This window comes from Lycorma delicatula, chromosome 1, assembly GCF_047948215.1.
Source record: "Lycorma delicatula isolate Av1 chromosome 1, ASM4794821v1, whole genome shotgun sequence".
Taxonomy (NCBI): Eukaryota; Metazoa; Arthropoda; class Insecta; order Hemiptera; family Fulgoridae; genus Lycorma; species Lycorma delicatula.
This window is the reverse complement of record NC_134455.1, coordinates 359,319,303-359,340,868: the sequence shown is the minus strand read 5'-3', so window position 1 is coordinate 359,340,868 and position 21,566 is coordinate 359,319,303. Positions and strand designations below refer to the sequence as shown.

General features: G+C 29.4%; 1 protein-coding gene across 1 annotated transcript in view; it reads left to right on the top strand.

Moving 5' to 3' along the window:
- The window catches only part of LOC142317921 (uncharacterized), a 91,320-nt gene extending 73,763 nt beyond the window's left edge, over positions 1 to 17,557 (top strand). Inside the window, exons 12-16 of the mRNA XM_075354460.1 lie at positions 1,491 to 1,659; positions 6,323 to 6,452; positions 9,299 to 9,428; positions 13,248 to 13,394; positions 17,301 to 17,557. Of these exons, the coding sequence (XP_075210575.1) occupies positions 1,491 to 1,659; positions 6,323 to 6,452; positions 9,299 to 9,428; positions 13,248 to 13,394; positions 17,301 to 17,342 (618 nt within the window). The 3' untranslated portion in view covers positions 17,343 to 17,557. The remainder of the gene's footprint in view (positions 1 to 1,490; positions 1,660 to 6,322; positions 6,453 to 9,298; positions 9,429 to 13,247; positions 13,395 to 17,300) is intronic.
- Positions 17,558 to 21,566: the final 4,009 nt, after the last annotated feature.

The following is a 21,566-nucleotide window of genomic DNA, read 5'->3' as shown; positions in this document are numbered from 1 at the left end:
ACAATCAAATACACTGATGAATTTAAAGTGCATTGATCAAGTCCATAACATAAAATGAAAACAAAGAAAACACTGAGTGATATGTCAAAGTTACATGAAATATTATCCAAGAGGTTAATGCGAACCAGCTCACATGACTGTTTTATATTTTGTATTTATTTTTTTCATCCCCTTCCTCTTGAAACCGGACCTAGACCGGCAAAGCACGACTCAATCCTAAGGGTACCTTTGCCTCTAACCTCCCGAGTGACCATGCTGGACCCGGCTATGCCGTTCCTAGCACGGGGTACCACCCGGTCGGCCGGGACTGGGTCTTTTCTAACACCTTGCCTCTAAGCGGAAGTCCCCCTAGAGGGACCTCCTCCCGGGACTCTAGTCTTTCTTTATCCCTTTCCTCTAAGTGGAGGAAAGGCAGAGTCCCTCCAGCCGGGACTCTGGTCTTTTCATTTTAACCCCCTAACAAATTCCTTGGAGTCCCCTTTCACTCATCGGTCGTGAGACATCTCGGCATCCCACGCCTCCTGAAACGGGCTATCCACCCAACCCCTAAAATAGAAACCTCAAATCTCCGTTTTCGACGACCCCCCTATCGTCCTCCTCATCTTCCACTTCCTCCCTAGCCTTAGCTCTCATTATTCGAATGACAATATTACTAATGGCGTGCCAATTCCGCCGATTAAACAACATCGTTTCCACAACGTTATCTGGGGTGATCACACCAATGACATGCTCCACCTTTCTCCTCTCCATCACCCATCTGACACAGTGGAACACGTGTGCTCCACTGTATCACTTGCTTCGCAGTAGAGGCACCCATCCGATCTCCTCCTCTTTCTGCCCAGATATTTTTTGAAGCAGCCATGGCCGGACAGGAACTGCGTCATCTCATAGATTGTATTTAGTACTGAATCGTTGTATCTGTTATAGTTGTCAATAACTTATTCTGAAATCGCTGAACGATCAGCAGAGCCAAACAACTTCTCTTCTATACACTTTGTGATAACGTTCACAATCGATTGTATTTGTGCGATCGTTGAGTGATCACTTATGAAGACAACTGATAATCTGGAATAACATGTCCCTTCTCTAGAATCGACCACAGTCTCCGAAGAAATAGACTTTCAAATGACTTCGATAGAATTGGCAATAGGCTTATCGGCCTATATGAGGCTACATCGTCCCGGTTTACCCGGTTTTCGGACCATTATCATTTATGACATCTTCCATTCCATCGGGAAATACGTAGTCCAAAGAATACCATTAAAGTGATGATTCGTATGGCCTTTGAACGGAAGCAAAGGTCGTAAGATACAACGGAAGCAACCAACATACTGGTCGATAGCAGCACATTGTGTCAGTGTGTGTGTTTGTGTTTGCGCGTGTGTGCGCATGCCCACACAACACTCATACGCGCGCGCGTTGGCCAAAAGAATTAACATGCATTTATTTGATACAGAATGTATTATGAAAGTAATTATTTACTGTTAAAGGCTATTGCAGAACGGTTGAAAGGAAAGAAAGCCAGTATGTATCCAATAAAAGCAGATATAACTAAAGAAGAACAAGTAAAATCAGCGTTTGAGTGGATAAAGAGAAATCTAGGTGGAGTCGATATTCTAATAAACAATGCTGGAATATCACTAAAGTCTTACATTATTGGTAAGTACCTTTACCTATGTTATATCTACATATTTAACAAAACTTTAATGAACAATAGTTATGCTTACAAAAAACCTAAAATTTTATCTTAACCAAAATTATAAATATTCTTAAGCAATATATACTTGACGGACCACCGTCAAGTACTACTTCAAAGGACAAGATGAATGACAGTTTTTTGTAGCGCGTGAAAATAACGTGACTGACCGGGATTCGAACCTGGGACTTTGGATGAAAGACCGAGACGCTACCACTAGCAATATATACCTACTATCTCTTCAGTGCTTACTTCTTTAGGATTAATTTTTTAATTCAATGCAAAATGAATTAATCGCAGTTATATATATATATTATTATATTAATATATTTGTATTATTCATACAAATCCGTCTAATGATATTATACATTATAACATCATTTTGTTGTTTTGTATGTTAATATCAAACTAGTAAATCCCAGTATACTGTGTTACATACAATTCATAGGAATGTTTAAAGGAGAAAAAATTAGACTATATAAATATATATTTCCACGCACGCGCGCACACACATTATAACTATATAATACATACAAAATATATAATAATAATAATATAATACACACAATATATATAATGCAACTAATGCAACTAAACGAAAGGTTTATCAGAAAAAACTGTTATCGACATTATCCTGCTTTTGAGAAAAATGAATTTATAAGTTTGAACGCAATAGTGTAATAAATTTTATTTTAAAAATTATAATTGATGCATAAAACACTGTAATAACTGATACCATATTCTATTATCAGTAATTCTTAATTAAAAATCTGATATGCACACCACATGACTTTAAATTACATATATTTTTTAAAATTATTATTGTTTTATTTATTGTAAAACTTTTTTACAATCACAGATTAATAATTATTAATAAATCAATATATTTAAATTAAAAAGAAAAAAAAAAGATAAATGAGATAAAGTCTGATTCGAACCGATGTGCCCTTCCCCTTGTAAGATCCAAATATTTCATTAATTAAAATTTTATTTGGCTATAACTCTGGAACCAATCACGATAAGTACCACTTATAAAAAGCTCTCAATGAGGGCTTTTAACTGCAGTTAAGAAAAAGACCAAACTCCATTTTTTTTTAGATTTTGGGCTTTTTTGGATACTTTTGGTCAAGTTGATTGCAATCAAAAGGGGAGGTGCACAACTAGTTTTTACAGCAGTCCTAAATCCAAAATTTCAACATTCTACGGCTAATCGTTTTTTAATTATGCGAGATACATAAGTACGCACGTACATACATGAATACATACAAACGTCACGCCGAAACTAGTCGAAATGGTAAAAAAAAAATTAATTTTATTATAATCGTGAAAATTAATAACTTCATAAAATGGAGGAGAAAGCAAGGTTTGACAGATTCATTTAAGTTGTTATAGAAATAAAAATATAAAAGAAAAAAAATTACCCAAGTTACTTTTATTTATATCTATTTTAAAACGCAATAATGATAATAAATATATTTTCCAAAACTGCAATTATGCTGTCAATTATTTGTTTATTCTGTATTACTGTTGTATTTACTGAAACAAAATTAAACTTATTTAAAAAAAAATAAAATAAAGTTTTACAGGAATTCTTCCTTTTTTTATAAATTTTGTGGGAAAAGTAGTAGTCTTGCATACAAGGATTAAAACCTTCTCAGACTTAAGAAATTTTGAAATTATTTTTACATTTTTCAAAAATTTTGAATACGAAGAATTTGAAATACTGAATTTCATTTTTCTTTCAATTTTGTATTTTTTTTTTTTTTAATTATTTGTATAATACATTACATAAATGTTCAATCATGAAATTTATTTACGGGCTTGCTGGATTCTAAATGGACACTTTAGAATTACTCGTCAAAATTAGAACGCTTAGATGACAGGATGGTGATGGATTAATGGAGCGCTGAGTAGGCTTACGGAATATCAAAACAATTTTATTAACACAGTTTTTGTTAACTCACCCCTTTCCAGTTGGTCCCTTCGCAGACCAGGCCTTTTGAATTTGTTTACAATTCCCGTAGCGCCGTTAAACCATCAGAAATCGATATATTACGCCTTAACATAACTCTTGAATCCTCTGCCAATTGTACACGTATATCATGCAACAGACAACTACAGTTATTGGAACCGGAATATTCCCGAGGGCTGTTTTCCCATACGTTGCAGCTTCTCGTGATTCATCAGTAGTGTTAATAATATAAACTCTATCTGTTTTTGATATCATATCAGTCATACTACGATTATATTCATCAACTAATTTAATAGTTGGGAAATGCTTACAGCATTTCCATTTACAAATTTGACTGTTAAAGGTACCCTCATATTTTCGCAAAGCATTTCCAATTGGCCAGTATTAACCTCGCCAAAACGAAAGTTAATAAGTCGATGAACTCCATGACATTTCTTTGTTTCATGTTTATTGTTAAGTCACTAAAAGAAAACTGATGCCTTATTTATTTCTGCTTCAAACCAAGGAAGTTGAACACAATGGTCTTTGATTGGAGGCAGAATTATATCATTAAAAAGCACATTAACTCCGCCGAATAACTTATCTTTATTAATAAATCACTTAAAAAAAAAAATAGTTGAAAACACATTTGTAGGTATTTCCCGCCACGCGGCTTTTTTCTGATGCACGACTTACACATACAACTTAATTAAAAATTTTATCAATTAATTTTAAGTATAATATTTTTTGTTTATTTAATTCAATGATTCTAACTAAAGCGTGCGCGCATACGGTATTTCATTCGCCCGGGTGTGGCGCGACATCTCAGGAATGATCGACCTGAAACTGTACAAGAATTCACTTCATTTACATTCTTACATATCATCCTCATTCATCCTCTGATATAATACCTTACGGTGGTTCCGGAGGCTAAACAGAAAAAGAAAGAAAGACGACTACAGCAGCTGTACGTCAGTGCTACACTAGCGCTCCTTGTGGTGACAAGGGGGTACTAATACGCAGCACGTCCACATAGCTACTAGTTTAGAGTTTTTTTTTGGGTTGGGGTGGGATTTTGAAAAATTTTTTTATACAAATATTGTTATTTTTTAATTGTTAACAAATGTGCCTAAGAAAAATAAGACCTTAATTAGACAAAAATTCGAGATAATGAAGGTGACCTTGCTTTACAGTCTTACTCCTTGACTTTTTAAGTTGAACATTTAATGACATCAATGCCTCTACATAGAAATAATTTGACCAAGTTCCGTCAAAATCGATCCAGTGGTTCTGAATATATAATGAGTGCAAGACTTACATAAAATATAATTCGGCGAAATCTCGAGACACTGAGGGTGACCTTGCTCTATAGCCTCATTCCCTTGACCTTTTAAGTTGAAAATTTAATGGCATCAGTGCCCCGTAAATAGAAATAATCTGACCAAGTTTGGTCAAAATCGGTCGAGTATTTCTGGAAATATAAGGTGATTTAGGGTGCGATACCGAACACACACAAACGTACATACGAACATCTGGAAAATTTCAACCGTTTTTTTGGGTTCCTTAGGTGTCAAAACGTAAAGATCCGATGAAAACCGCGTATGCCCAAATTCGACCGATTACATGTAGCTTTCAATACTTTCTCTTCTTTACATGTAGCTCTGCTACAGCACTAGGCGGCAAACTAAAAATGGAAGCGACATCAAAATGCGCTAAAAAGTAAGAAATAATTTCGTCGAAATAGTTTGTGTATTCTGTAGACCAGTCGTTCCCAAACTTTTCCGAGTCTGAATAATTATTCAGATAATACTTCAGAGGATGAATGAGGATGATATGTATGAGTGTAAATGAAGTGTAGTCTTGTACAGTCTCAGTTCGACCATTCCTGAGATGTGTGGTTAATTGAAAACCTAACCTACCAAAGAACATCGGTATCCACAATCTAGTATTCAAATCTGTGTAAAAATAACTGACTTTACTAGGACTTGAACGCTGGAACTCTCGACTTCCAAATCAGCTGATTTGGGAAGACGCGTTCACCACTAGACCAACCCGGTGGGTTAGCTTGACTTATCTCATCGTACTAATTCGTACGGTTCAGATTTAACATATCCTTTAACAACGAAATATTTTACTTTGTAGCTATTCTAATATCTTTTGTTTTCCGTATCTTAGATTGGCGGCTTGGGTAATTTTTCCTTATGAAAACAAGCGTTGTCAGTTACAAAATTTGAATGAGATGGTAAATTTGATATCAACACTGTTTTCAATCAATTTTAATAGTATTTAACATTTATGTTTTCCGGTATTCTCTTTGCTTCTAGCCCGATTTAAAAATCAAATAAATATAGTTAAAACATACTGGTTAACACAAAAGTTCTAAATTGAGGATATTGAGGATAAACAATATTTATTTTAATGTTATGTAATTAAAAATTACTGTCTTCTGTTTTAACAGCATGACTGACAACACTTGAAATTGGTAGTAGTCATTTGATAAAATAATTTGCTTTTTATGAGTGATAACTTAGTAACCCTCTAAACAAAAATAAATTGACAGTTATTCTAAATTCATCAGCGCCTGTCATTTATGTTAAAAATATAAGTATTCAGATATCTTCACATGAAATTAATAACAATTTTATCTAGTAATAACAATGAATGAAATTTTTTAGATGGTGAAATGGAAAAATGGCAAACAATGTTTAATCTCAATGTTTTGTCCTTATGTTCATGTACAAGGGAGACATTAAATTCAATTAAAGACCGCAATTTGGATGAGGGACATATAATAAATATAAACAGGTATTGTAAACCAGATTATTTTTTTAAATTCTACAGTTAAGATTAGGCTACTTAGACTAAACTAATTTTACTGAATGATTTTAATACATATTACTGAATGATTTTAATTAAGCTACTTATGTTAATAAAAGGCCCAAATAAAGACACTGTAAAGTGATGAGAAAAAATTGAACAAAAAATTAACTAATTATCATATTAGGTACTAGCATAATTTGAAGAAAAAAAAACTGTTTTTGAAATGATGTAATTTTAGTATATTGACAATATTTTTTTTCAACGATATAATTTTTCTTGTATATTGTAGTTTTATTAGGCAAAATTTCTATCAAAAAAATGGATAAGTAACTTCATATAGTTTTTGAAAATTCATATAAAACAGTCATTAATATTATTTAGGGATATCAATGTAGACACTTCCCTTCCTTAGTGACATCAGAAGCTGAAGAGGAAGCGCTAAATTACAAAGGATGAAAAGGAATGTGATTCTGTTTACAATACAGTTTTTTAAACTTTAAATAACACTATTTTCTATTAAAAAAGCAACAATAAACATACTATATACAAATGATCTTAAATCAAATTAAAATACTGAAAGTAAATGAGAGACTATTTTAATAGTGATAGTCCCTAATGAAATATATTCTCCAAAAGGAGCATCAAACAGGAAAAATATTGGAAATAAATGGTATAATTAATATTAATGTTTTACAATGTCAAAAAAAATATTTCTGGATGCAGTAAATTTACAATAAAATCTTTGTACAATTTATGAAAATAATGATTTTCAAGTGTGGTGAAAACTTTTTATTGTAAATCACTTTCTCCTTTTAGAATTTTATTATTATTTTCTATAAAGAAAAATGCTGGTGATATAGTAATTCTAGCTGAGAGTAAAAAGGATTTAGAAGGATCAATGAACGACATGGATGAAGTCCTACGCAAGAACTATCGCATGAAAATAAACAAGAACAAAACGAAAGTAATGAAATGTAGTAGAAATAACGAAGATGGACCACTAAATGTGAAAATAGGAAGAGAAAAGATTACAGAGGTAGAAGAATTTTGTTATTTGGGACTAAAGATTGACGAAGCAGGAGCGATGTAAAATGCCGAATAGCACAGGCGAAAAGAGCTTTCAGTCAGAAAGAAATATAATTTGTTTACATCAAAAATTAATTTAAATGCGAGGAAAAGATTTTTGAAAGTATATGTTTGGGGCGTCGCTTTATATGGAAGTGAAACTTGGACGATCTGAGTACCTGAGAAAAAAAGATTAGAAGCTTTTGAAATGTGGTGCTACAGGAGAATGTTAAAAATCAGATGGGTGGATAAAGTGACAAATGAAGAGGTGTTGCGGCAAATAGATGAAGAAAGAAGCATTTGGAGAAATATAGTTAAAAGAACAGACAGACTTATAGGCCATATATTAAGGCATCCTGGAATAGTCGCTTTAATATTGGAGGGACAGGTAGAAGGAAAAAATTGTGCAGGCAGGCAACATTTGGAATCCGTAAAACAAATTGTTAGGGATGTAGAATGTAGGGGGTATACCGAAATGAAATGACTAGCATTAGATAGGGAATCTTGGAGAGCTGCATCAAACCAGCCAAATGACTGAAGACAAAAAACAAAAGAAAAAGATATATGGTTTAAGCATCATTACTCTTAAGTAAATAATTCTTTGAGATTTTATTAACTGAAATAAAAAAAATCAACGTTTCTTTCAAATTAAATTTGTGGGAACTACACAGCCATATTTTGTTACAAAATATTATTTCTTCGAAGATTCAATATTTCCTTCATGAAAAAATTTAATTTAAAATCTCAGAAAATATAGAAGGGCTGAATGGAATATTTAAAAAAAAATTTTAAAGAACAAAAAATGAAACATAAAACAAAAAAAGTTTAACTTCAGTTATTTAATTGTGTATTAAAAACAATAGTAGATATGAATATAAAAGCCAAAATTATGTCAAATTTAATTTGTAATGATGTCAAAGCACATCAACTTTTTTTTATTTCTGTATGATAAAATTTTTTTCTATTTTCATGATAACTTTGTGAATAATTAAGAACAAAATGCAGTTATGCAGAATTTGAAATATTACCAAATAATTTATTGATAACTTTGACTTAAAATTGTATTGATAAAAGTGAACCTATAGAATAATGCTAAAGTCAACTATACATAAGAATACTATACATAAGAATGCTATACATAAGAATGTATATATAAAACACGATTGTATACATAATAAAGAAAAAAATTTTGTTATCATGAGAATAGAACAAAAAAAAAAATTATTATGTGAATCCTGAAAAAATTCTGTTTTACAAAGGTAGGAATGAAACTTTGCGTTAAAATCATGATATATTAGTGGAAGATCAAAAGCCTGTTCAGCCTCCTGTTCAGCCTCTGGTAATTACCTTTCAGATAATACTTCAGAGGATGATATGTATGAGTTTAAATGAAGTGTAGTCTTGTACATTCTCAGTTGGACCAATCCTGAGATGTGTGGTTAATTGAAACCCAACCACCAAAGAACACCAGTATCTACGATCTAGCATTCAAATCCATGTAAAAAGTAACTGAATTTACTAGGACTTGAACGCTGGAACTCCCGACTTCCAAATCAGCTGATTTGGGAAGATGCGTTCACCACTAGACCAACCCGGTGGGTTCCTTGTAGCCTCTAGGAGTAGAATGTTTATCATTTCCAACATCTAGTGTTAAAGTGATTTGCATTAGATAAGTTTAAAATTTTCAGAGAAAATTAGACATTTAAATATTAGAATTTTTCAGATATTTATGGCAAATTAATAACACATTAATATTCCTATTTCAGTATTTCAGGGCAAAGACTTACACCAAGGTTTGGAAATATGGTTTATTCATCTACAAAATTTGCTGCAAAAATTTTAACAGAAGGGCTCCGGTTAGAGCTTGCCAATAAAAAATCAAAAATAAGAGTTACAGTATGTAAACATTTTCTTTAACTTTACTTTATGTTTAGTAAACATTTACTTTACTTTTTATTTTATGAACTTAGACAAGATTTACCTTTAAAAAAATTTACTAAGGAAGTAACAACAAATAAGAGTAGTGGTATAATAAGATTAAACAACAAAAAGAGAGTAGCATTCCAATATAGAGTTAGTTTATAAATATAATATGATACAATTCATTTTGTTTTATTTTATATTTAAATAAATTAGCTGAACTCTAGAAATCTGTAATGTAACAGATAAAATATTTTGTGTATTATATTAAATACAGATGATAAATAGATTGAAAGAGTGTTACGTAATTTACTACTACCTACTGAAAAATAAAATACAATATTCTTAACCATTACATTTATTCAAACAAATATCTAATATTATGTTTTATATTATAAGTTAAGTATAATTGACGGATTAACTCATAATAATTTTATCTTAACGTTTAAGAAATTTTGAAAATGAAAGGTATATTTTTCTTAAATTTTAGTGATGATCTCCTCATTAAGAAGTAGTTTTCTAAAAAAAAATATCAGAAATTCAAAATATAAAAGAAATCAAATACAAATAAAGTCATCAGAATCTGTGAATTAACATAGCATTATAAGTAATTTATAAACTCACAACTCCTCACTACGTTGGAGGTAGTGCATCTACCTTCTGTAAATACACTAGAATGCATCTACATCTTGTGTAGAGTGCATCACTGCAAATGATTCTTATAAAAAAATTGGAAATCTGTAGTTAATTCTTTGTGAAACTGATAAAATGACTTTGAATGTTCCAGTTTTGGTGTTCTTTTTTTTAGAAATATCAACTACAAACACGTAAAAAAAAATATAGAAAAACAAGAAAAAGTAGAAATAGAATTTTTTAATATAGGTAAATGGTTATCAAAGCATCTTTTATGTCCTGACATATTTTTAACTTGTCTGGATGATATTTTAATTAATTGTTGCATTTTTTAAATTATCTTTTATGTTGTAATAAATGTTTTACAAAAAAGTGATATTGTTTGAATCCTTTGAAGGACAGAAATTGAATATATTTTCAAAATGAATTAAAATACTGTAAATTTTTAAAGGAATTACGAATGAACTTACATTTCTTTTGTAAAGGTAATCGGATTACTACTGAAGTTTATTACATTTATACTTCTGAAGTAGAAATTACAAAAAGAAATTAATGAAATACAGTGTGGTGTAACGATATGTACTTTTATATAGTTTTTAATGATAAAGCCCAGGTTTTATGTTTTTCCCCTTTTTATAAAAATATAACTTTTTATAATACTGCTGATACGCTTAAATTTAAAAAAATACATTTTTTTTATACAACTTCAGATGAAAGTTGAATGTAACAAGTTTATTCAACTTTCTTCAATATTAAAAACCTGCTGTTATCACACGGCAGTCCATTAAAAATTGTTATTTATTATTTATGAATTATTTGTTTTTCAGTCATCAGTCATTTAAATGTTTTTATGTATTTTCTGAAACTTAATGTTCTGGGCTAATCTTTTAACCTCGATAAATTTACAAAATCAATCTTCCTCAATTATCTTTTTCATACATAAAGTCCTATCTATCATCAAATTAAATCTGGATTTTTTAGGCATGCCTAACACTAAAGATTCTTCCAGAAATTTCTTCCTTCTTCTATTCATCTTTCAATTAAAATCTTAGTATTAATTAAAGAAAGAATAATGACAACAAAAAAATCATGAAAACAATAAAGAAAAATCCCTATAAGATAAAATTGAAGCAGAAATAGTGATTCATTGTGGGATCTTGATTTGCGGGAGTTCGATTGAACATCTCTCACAATAGTACACATCAAAGACTGTTTTTTTTTCCTTTTTTGTTTTTCCTGTTGACAAATTTTCACTTGCAAAAAGGAAAAATATATTCATTTAAACATCTTGCATCTAGTCTTACTCTTTGATTGTAAATAAATGTTCTCTATTGCTCTAAACTCATCTTGTCACTTTTTGGGAATTGTTTAATATTATGATGGAAAGTATCTACTATTGTAAAGTTTTAAGTGTAATTTTCTGTTAGTTATTTCAGAATAAAAGTTTAGTATTGTGAAAGTGGTTCCATTTTACATCACATGAAATGAGTTTAGCAAACGCATTTAAAAGTACTCTCACCAACATGTCCTGTTTCAATGTGGAAAAATCTTTTTATTTGTAACATTGTAAACAATAATATATTCAAATAAATTTAATAAGTAGGTAAAAAATGCTTATGATCACAGTGATAAAATGTCCTTAAAATCCTGAGAAATGAATTACAAATATAATACACAAATGGTTTTTTTCTAATGATATATCAAACTGAAAAAGTTTTCATGAGTAATTATAGTCCTAGAAGAAATCATATTGGAAGCAAGGATATTTGTCACTGGAAATTATTTATTTTGAATAAAGAAGAATCTTGTTCTTACTTTTTTCCCTATGACCTTTGAAATATTTAGCATGTTACATGAAATGTTTTTGAAAAATTTTCAATTAAAAAAAATTTTTTAAAGATTAATTTATTATCCAAAATTTGATAACTATGATTTAAAAAACTTTGTATCCAGTTTCTCTAATGTTACAGGCATTAATGTGCTGGTATTTTAGGTGCCAAAACCATAGTGATTATAAGAAATCTTATACAAGACACTAGACACTCTGAAAAATAGCTTAGCCATTCCCAAAAATAATAAGAGTATTATTCAGACTTACTAAGGAAAAGTGAGAAACAAACTGGTTTTTTTCCATTCTTTACCGATTCAAATATAATATAACTTAGGATGTCAAGTCAAAATACAGACGTTAATCATCAATACAAGTACAAACTTCTCTCTGATCACTACAGGGACTGGCTGTATGGTGGAAATTATTTTTTCTAATAGTAAACAATTTTTATTAGGAGCATCTGTACCTCATTTAGTTTGAGTAAATGCATTATATACAACAGAATAACAATTGCATTTTTAGATTGCTAGGAATAGATAAAGTTATTAAACAAGTTATCGTAATAACTCTCTTCATACAGATTTGTCAAATGTGTATAAAGAATTGAGAGGTGCATTTTAGCTCTCATATAAAAAATGCAAAATTATATAATAATGTTAAAATATTTTTTTCATACAGTCAAGAACAGTTGTTTAAATTTTATTGTATTATTTGTCAATTCTTGAAAAAATTGTAGCTTTATGAATTAACAAGTTTTACAATGTTAACCTCTACCCATTTTTATGAAATAGAATTACCCATTTTTAGAGATTTGGAATAATTGATATTTAAAAAAAGTTGTTACTAACTAGAAATTTTTGAAATGAGAATGATAAAATAATAAAAGAGAGAAAACAGAATAAATTTTTATATGTTTTAATTTTCCTTCTTCTATTACTATTTCTTTTTTGAGTACAGTTATATTCAAAGACAAGCATTTTCTCTTGTAGCAAACATTTTTACCACTGTAGACATTTATTCTGACATAGCAGTTTTGTTTGACACCTTACATCTGCTACGTTGTTTTATTACTTGCCTAAAAGAGTATAATTGTGAAGAGGAATGTAGCCATAACATTTTTTCTGAATGCTAAATCTCAGTTTGATTATATTTTTGCTTTTCTAACACAAATAAGGAACCACATCTGCAAAAAAATTACAGGACTTTACTTGAGTATTTACTCTGGATATTTTTCATTAGTTTTTATGACTATATTTAAATTCCTATAAATTTATTCATAGTGTGTTTTTCGTTATTCTTCTAAAAAAATATATCTTTTTCTTTCTTTTCAGAGCATCCATCCTGGAGCAGTAGATACTGAAATATTTGAAGTAGGAGGTTGGGGTAAAATGCCAGAAAAAATTGGTGAAAATATATTGCAACCAAAGGCTGTAGCAAATGCTGTAATTTATGCTTTGACTGTTCCACCTGAAATTGATGTAATATTTCTACAATAAATTTTATACTACTCTTATTGTTAAATAAAAAAATCCAAATATATATAATATATACCTACATAAAAATACTAACTACACATACGTCTCAGGAACGGTTGGCCTGAGTCTGTACAAGACTACACCTCACTTACATATCATCCTCATCTAATTGGGTTGTGGGGGGTTGCTTAATGATACTTACTTATTGTGGGGGGTCGCAAGATACTACATAAGGAATAATAATAAATATATATATACACACCAGCTTATAATAAATACACCAGCTTGTGCTGTACATGAATATACTTAAGGTAAGCGTTTGTACAGATTTATTAATGTTGTTACGATAATCACATAACTTCTGCAACATGTTTGAGCAATAATCACAGCCAATACATAATTACTAGAAGTGGATCAGAATTTTAATTCATTAACTCTTGGTTATAAAAGGATTTACTTAGTTACTTATCTTATCTATAAGCATGTTTAATTAATGTGCAATGAATTATAAATTTATTTTATTTTAAGTTTTTAAGAACAATAAACAAAAATGACTATTACAATAAATTTATAATTGAATAACCATATATATTTTATAATGAGCGGCTAGAACAATGATGCCCTCATGGTATGAGACATCATCAATTCATTTCCAAACTACTATGTACGTACGTAATATTTCATTGAACAGAGGTCGACAGGGAAATCTGGTAGTTTTTTTAAGTGAAAATAATCCAATTGTAATTTTATAAAAAGAAAATTATCTTGTTACTTAGATAGAGATTGATGGAATTTATGAGTTATCAGAAAACACTAAATTTACAAGGTTAAATCCTTTGGATGTTGTTCAAATGATGATTATTTTATCGAACACAATTTTCCAGCCCGTCGATGAAGATCCACATATTACACTGAACTATGTCTCGAATTGCCTGAATTTCCCCAAAGAATTGCAAACTTTAATTGCTATGTAATATAAACTTTTCCTTTGAAGTGACTTCATAGAAAATATACTCACTGCAAAAAATCACAGCAAACGTTTTGTTTGACAGCCTCCAGTGAAGCCCTTGTTGTATCGACAATCACTCCATCTTGTTGGAATAAAAATTCTTCTGAGATAAATACAACAGATGTGAAGTTCTGGCTAGAGGAAGTCAGGTACTTAATAGGTATTGTAAAAATCTAAAATTTATCACTTGTCTGTTTCTTAAAAAAATATAATGATGTGGATGACCAATTACGCCGATACTGATCACCCACATCACACGGTATATGTTCAAAATAACAGAGGGAATTTCATGAAGTTGTCTTGAATTGTTCATTGGCCAATATTGAAAAACGTATTCGTTTTCTAAACCAAACAGGTGAAAGCGTTTCGACATTAATTACAACGATATTCTCATATAACATTTCAAGTGATAGATTCAGAGAAAGTATTACATTTTCCAATTACTTAGCTCTAACCAGTGCAGTACTAATATTTTATATGAATGAGTCCAAATCTAAAGTGTTGTGTAGATTTTTCCATAGTGTCTACATCTTTCATCCTTAGTCCCAGGTTCAAATTCCAGTCAGGCATGGAATTTTTCATTCGCTACAAAATTCCATTTTCACATTCCCACACACAAGCCACAGGCTTATTTGTTCATCAGGCAAAAAAAAAAATGCAGAATTCTCCTGACATTTGGATCCGAAATGAGCTAAACAACATCATGAGCTAAAAACATCTTATTGTTGAACTACAGGGGCTCTCCAGTGTGGGAATCTTCTACTCTTCAGGCTTTCAATGCAGAACTGGTGACTAAATAAATTTTTCTGCATATAATATCGTTGTCTTTTGAGTAGGGACTCGTCATGTTGCCCAACATTAAAATGCAAATACTCATTGTGTTTTAACAACTTAATCACCACTTTTAAAATGCTTATCTATGGTAAAAATATGGTGTGCCATATTTCAGTACTTTATGATGACTGAAATGTTATTATGTATCGGTAAAAATTCATTACATGTGTGAATGCCTATCTGCAAAAAAAAGTAAGGTTTCGTTACTGAACTCAGTTGTATATATAAATTTTTTACACAAAAAATGAAATACATTTTTATGTATATAATGTTTTATAACATACATTAAAAAAAAAGAAAAAAGTCTATTATTACTTGGTGTATCCAAAAAACCATAAGCATCATAAGTAGTTTTTTTTAAAATCATATATTCAAGTTATTCACAAGAAATAATTAATTTTTTGCAAACTGAAGAAAAATAATTTTTATAAAACTTTTTCAAAAGTTTTTTTCTTCTTAGATCCTTGGTTAAAGAATTTAATTACGAAAGACAAGATATAAGACATAAATAGGCGAGTTATAAATATAGTAATATTATTACTCAGTATTTATTGAGTATATATATATATATATATATATATATATATAGATAGAGAATACTGAGTAAACATTATCATGTATGTGTATGGTGAGATGAGATATATAGCAAGAAATAATTTTTATTTTGGTACGCAATGTAACAAATGCTCTTTCACTTAGAGGAGTAAAAACAGCAAAAAGAAAAAGTGACAACTCAGTTATTTTTTAAGAGTAAAATAAAAGAAAAAATATCAGAATATTTTATAAATTTAAAAAAAAGTCTGATGATATTATTTACTAAAATCACACTTTTTTAAAGTATTTGAAACAATTATCTCTTTATCTTTCAGAGAAAGAGAAAAAATATAATTACCAATTATGTTGTTTCTTTAAAATGATCTATAGATCATCTTATTAAGTGAAAAAATTGCAATGATAAAAAAGACTTTAATGGCCCTTAATTATTTACTTAGCAATTATTTTACTAAATTTTTACAAAAGTGTTTTGAAATATTATTCGATTCTGTAAGAATATACAGAATGAGAACAGGCTTGGGATTTCTTTTGAGTCATCTAGTAATTAACTTGCTTAATGTTTTGCTTTCAGTTTAAGCAAAAGTCTTTTAAGCTAAACATATTTACTTCACCCTTCATCCTGTCTGTTTCAAGCTATAAATTTCAGTGTTTTATATTTTGTTTTTGCAAACCTAAAAACAATAACATGAAATCTTATTGACTTGCCTAGTTTTCTTTATGAGATTATGTCAAAAACTTCTGTTCTAGTCTTCATTAAGACCTCCTCAAGGTCTGTTTTGCTCTATAAAATGCTGCATACAATATAACTTTTTTTCTGATTTATATTTAATGAAAAAACATTGTTTTTTTTTTTTTGTGAAACTGCCTTACCTTATGTTTGTTATAATTAACAGCGTGTTAATCTGTTTTTATATAGCCTAAATATTTGATCTCTTTTTTTTCTTCACCTATTTTTTGAGCAACCTGCATAAAAACTATGATTTTTTTTAATACATTTATTAAGCTTTCCGTCTTCATTATGATCTAATCAAATCATTCTAATAAATCTTTACCTATGTTTAATTTTTTTTAATTTTTTTTTAAACTGAATTTATATCTATATGCAATGAATTTATGCCATTCAGTATTTTAAGTTTTTATTTCTGTTAAAAGAACAATATAATTAGCAAATCTTCTCATTTTATTTTTGTTTCTTTCATTCTTTTTCCTCTTAAATTATATTCTTCAGTTCTTTTATTTTCCCTAGTACAGAAGTTACAAGACAAAAGTCGTTAGAGTACTTTAATACAACTTTGCATATAGAAATGCCTATCCATATAAAACAACTGAATATTTTAAAATTTGAAGGAATTGAATATTAAATCTTGTTTTTATTGAAACAAGAAACATATTTAATTACTTGATAATAATTATTAGCAAAAGAACAATATAACAAAAGTAATATTTTATAATTAGCATCATGGTAGAAAGTTTGTTTTCAGTAATTAGTTTTTAAATGATTTCTGTTACAGATTGCTGACTTAACGATTCGACCTACTTGTGACACATATTAGTACTGCTCTTCATCGTAAAGATAATAATAAACAGAATATACCAATGCCCATATAATATAATAAAATAGAATAGAAAAATTAGTATGCTAACTATGTGCACTAAATTAAACATTTGATAGTTTTTTTTCTCTTTCTTTGCTGTACAACTAATTTCTTGTTTGTAATTTAAATGTAACATTTTAATTTATGGTAAGTAAATAAACTTTATTTTTTAATCTGTCATATTTAAATTTCCCGTAACCCCAATGATCACATAGTTGGGACTACTTTGGGTTAAACTCTCAGGTGGGATTCTAAACTAAAGAGATAAGATCATTAAAAATGAATGTCCTGAATGAATGTCCTTTAAAAAAGCAGACCACTAATGTTTATAGACACTCTGTTTTAAAAAAGAATTGCAGAAGGAAATATATATAATTATAAATTAATTTTAGTGTGCTATTAATGATTCATATCAGGTAGGTTGCAGTAGAAAATTAAAGTGAGAAATTATTTGTATGCTTTGATTTTGTTTCCATAGTATAATCAATCAATATGCTGTTAATTAAATTTAATGTGATTCTACTTCTGGATTAGTTTGGTTATTACATAAAAATGTGTTTGCTTTCAATGTATCAAAACAAAAGATCTAAAAATTATAAAAATGATAGAGATAAAATCTTGAGATATAAAATGTTTATCAAATTAAAATTTTGATCGTAAGTTTAATGTATATTCATAATTTTATCCTTAGAATGATAAAAAAAATTAAACGTTTAATTTAAAAAAAACTAGCGTTTGAAATATATATGAAAAAAAAAAACATTATATGTTACTTTTATATTTCCTTTGCTTCTTAGATACAGCTCATTAAAAAAAACTGTGCGTGCACACGCACACACTACTACTCATACACTTAAGTTAGGGCATCTGCAAATTTCTAATACTGTATAAATATTCTCAAGTACTCTCATAAACCGTAAGTGCTGCATTAATTCTGTACTATTGTGTATTACATGTCTGTGAATTAGAAATTCAGTTTGAATAATATTTTATAAAGTGTGAAGGTCGATTCATAAAATAAACTACAGATTTTTTTTTGTAGGTTAAATCTTATTCGGTTTATAATAATCTGTGTTAGCAACTTCTCAATCGTAATTACTATTATAATCCTGTTTATAAAAAGAAAATGAAAATAGCATGGTTGAGATAATATTATTAAACAAGTCATTTGTTTATATTAAAATAAAAGTACAGTAAGATGCTGATATTCAAGTAAGTATGCTGTACTCATAATTCTTCAACTAGAGAGATTTTAATTTGATAAATGTTATGTAATTATATAAATATATCACATAACCCTCATTCTTCTTTTGTTGTATTGACCTATATTCTTCTGTCGTCGCATTATCATATGGCCCACATTCTTTAGGTTTTCTTTATTCTATTTAATATATAAAGAGAGAGAGAGAAATGTATAAGATAGTCTTTGAAATATATTTAAGACTTATCTTATACATTTCTCTCTTTATATATATATATATTCAATTTTATTTTACCGCTCAGAATCATTTTCATATAAGAGTTGTAACTTAATATAAAAATATGTTTTGAATAAAAATGTTGGTACTTTCTTGGGTAACATTTTCCAAAAGGTAAAATAGTTTCACAGTTGGATCCCTTATAGAAGGCATACTTATAACTCGTAGAAAGTATATAAACATTGAAGACATTACTTCATCGAAGGGCAAGGAACATCAGAAGTTTAAATTATAATAATAGTTTTAATATTTAAAAGAAATTTGGTCTGCATAGTAGGAATTAGTGAAGTAATGTAGGAAGATTAATCAACATTTTGGGTCAGAAATTAAAGGTTAATTAACTTAAAATCAGAAAAAGGAAAAACAGGTTTCATATTGGTAACATATTGTAATAACAATATGTTATTACAAACATCATATATAATTATTTTTTTTGGCAGATTCAGCTGCTAACCTATACAAAAATGTCAATCTCTTCAGCAGAAAATGAATACAGAAAGGATGTATGAAACAGTAGATTGTCTAACCAAATTTATAAATTGAAGATGACAATTCTGGAAACTTAGAATTGGAGATTGTAAAGAGGAGAATAATTTAAAACTATCGATTAGGTCAAAAAAGTGAAAGATAGCCACGGATTTAAAATATTTTTCAATAAAAAGAATATATTAGCAACTAGCATGAGTTTCTTAAAAATTATAAAAGAAGATACATATGACCCAGACTAGGAGGACAATAACATACACCAGATTTTATGGTTGAAAAGTAATGAAATTAAATTGGGATATGAACAGAAGAAAAAAAATAAAAATGAGACATTTTTGTTTTGACTATGGTCTAGCATTCACTACAAATCGAGCCCCTGTGTTTACCACTATTAGGTCTACCAAGGCTCTAATGAGGAAGTTCCTAAAGGATTAGAACCTAGAAGAAATGTTGGCCAGTTTGAAAACTCCAACTGCCTTTACTGGGGTAAAACCCTTACATTTTTATTTCTAGCCTCTTCCTGGTAGCCAAATTCTCAATCAGGAAAAGATTTAAAAGATGAATCTTAGGTTGAGTCAGAGTAAAATATCTGAGCCCAAGGCAATATTGTTTGCTGTTGTTGAACATGTTAATGGCCAGTTAAATGAATCTGCTTCATCTCCAGCATTCCCAAAGTCACTTCTTCAACTGTCATCAGTTGAAGATGCTCTGATGTAGCTGAATTGTCTGTCCAGTTTTTCTGGCTTCCCAACCTAATTTCTTTAAATTGAATTGTTGTACTTCTTTTTATCACTACTAGTACATTTGAATGTCAGATGTCTCTGTTGTTCTTTCCCGAGAAATGATTCCTTGACTGCCAATTTTCCTAGTATGAATTATGTCTATAATCTTTATATAGATGTTGAGCATAATAACATTTTCTATGCTATTTTCAATGCTATGGTCCCAGTCAACCATTCTTTTCTTCGATTAAACCAGTTCTCTTTTCATTAAACTAGTTATTAGCCTAGTTCATTGATTCTCAAACTCTTTCACCTATCACTCACATTGAGAATCAAAAATGTTCTAGCACCACCAGAATTTTTAAATTTATCATCTGTTAAAAATAATAATTGCAATTGTTGTTTTTAAGATGCCCTCTTAAAAACAGCAAAGGCAATTATTGTTTTTAAACGTGGCATATTTTTTTCTGAGTTGAAACTTACATTTTAAATGAGAGCAATTAAAATATCATATTTAGAAGTATTTTTATTAAAATTGCTTTCAAAAAAATTACAATTGTATCTATATAGTTACATAACAATAGTGATAGCATATTCAATATAACAATACAATAATTAAAACAAAATTTTCAGTTGAAAAATTACACTTACATTAAAGTGAAGGATGAATCTGATGTGCTTTAATGAATTTGTTAATATCAGGCTCGAATTTACTTAAAAACAGCTGTAAGTTGCTGCGTTCAGTAACATGCAGTCGATTTCTCTGTTTGGTTAGCAAAAAGAGAAACATTCAAACAGAAAGAAAAACTTTCAAATTTTTAGAAATTTTCTTCTCAGTGATTTTTTTTTTTAATTTGATGATTTTTGAAATTTGGATTATACTATCAAAAAATAGAGTATTCAAGTTTTAATTTCTTTTTTATTCACTCTTTTTTCCAAAGTTAAAGTAGTTTGAAAAAAAATCATTTTTATCATAAAATATAGGCGTCCCTTTAATTTCTTGTGTTAATATGTGTACTAGGTATTTGATTATAGTTTGAAATATCAGGAAAACATAACTTTTGTGTTTTTTTTTTAATCAGCTATCGCCTTCCTAGACTGCCTGAACGTCCCCAATTTTCTGAGGACCTTCTATCATTCCCCCCTGAAGGCCTCCAGTGCCCACAAGCAGGTGCTATCACCCACTTCGAGAATGAATGGCCTAGTTTATGGCACAGCAAAATCCCACATATTCTTCCTTGTATTTGTACTAATGCTGCTGTTTGGCAAAATCTAAAAAATATCTTAGGTGGAAGGCTCTTAGTATTTAAAATTCTGTATCAGCACCACTGTTGTTTAGATGATATGTGTGCAAAAAACCATTTTATTTTTGCCACAATCATTAATGAAGTTTGTACAAATATAGATTCCTTCACATTGCAGTTTTGGATATAATCAAACCTTTTTTCTCTAGGTCATTTCAAAGTCTTAGCTTCCCAACTCCTTTTGTTGACTGT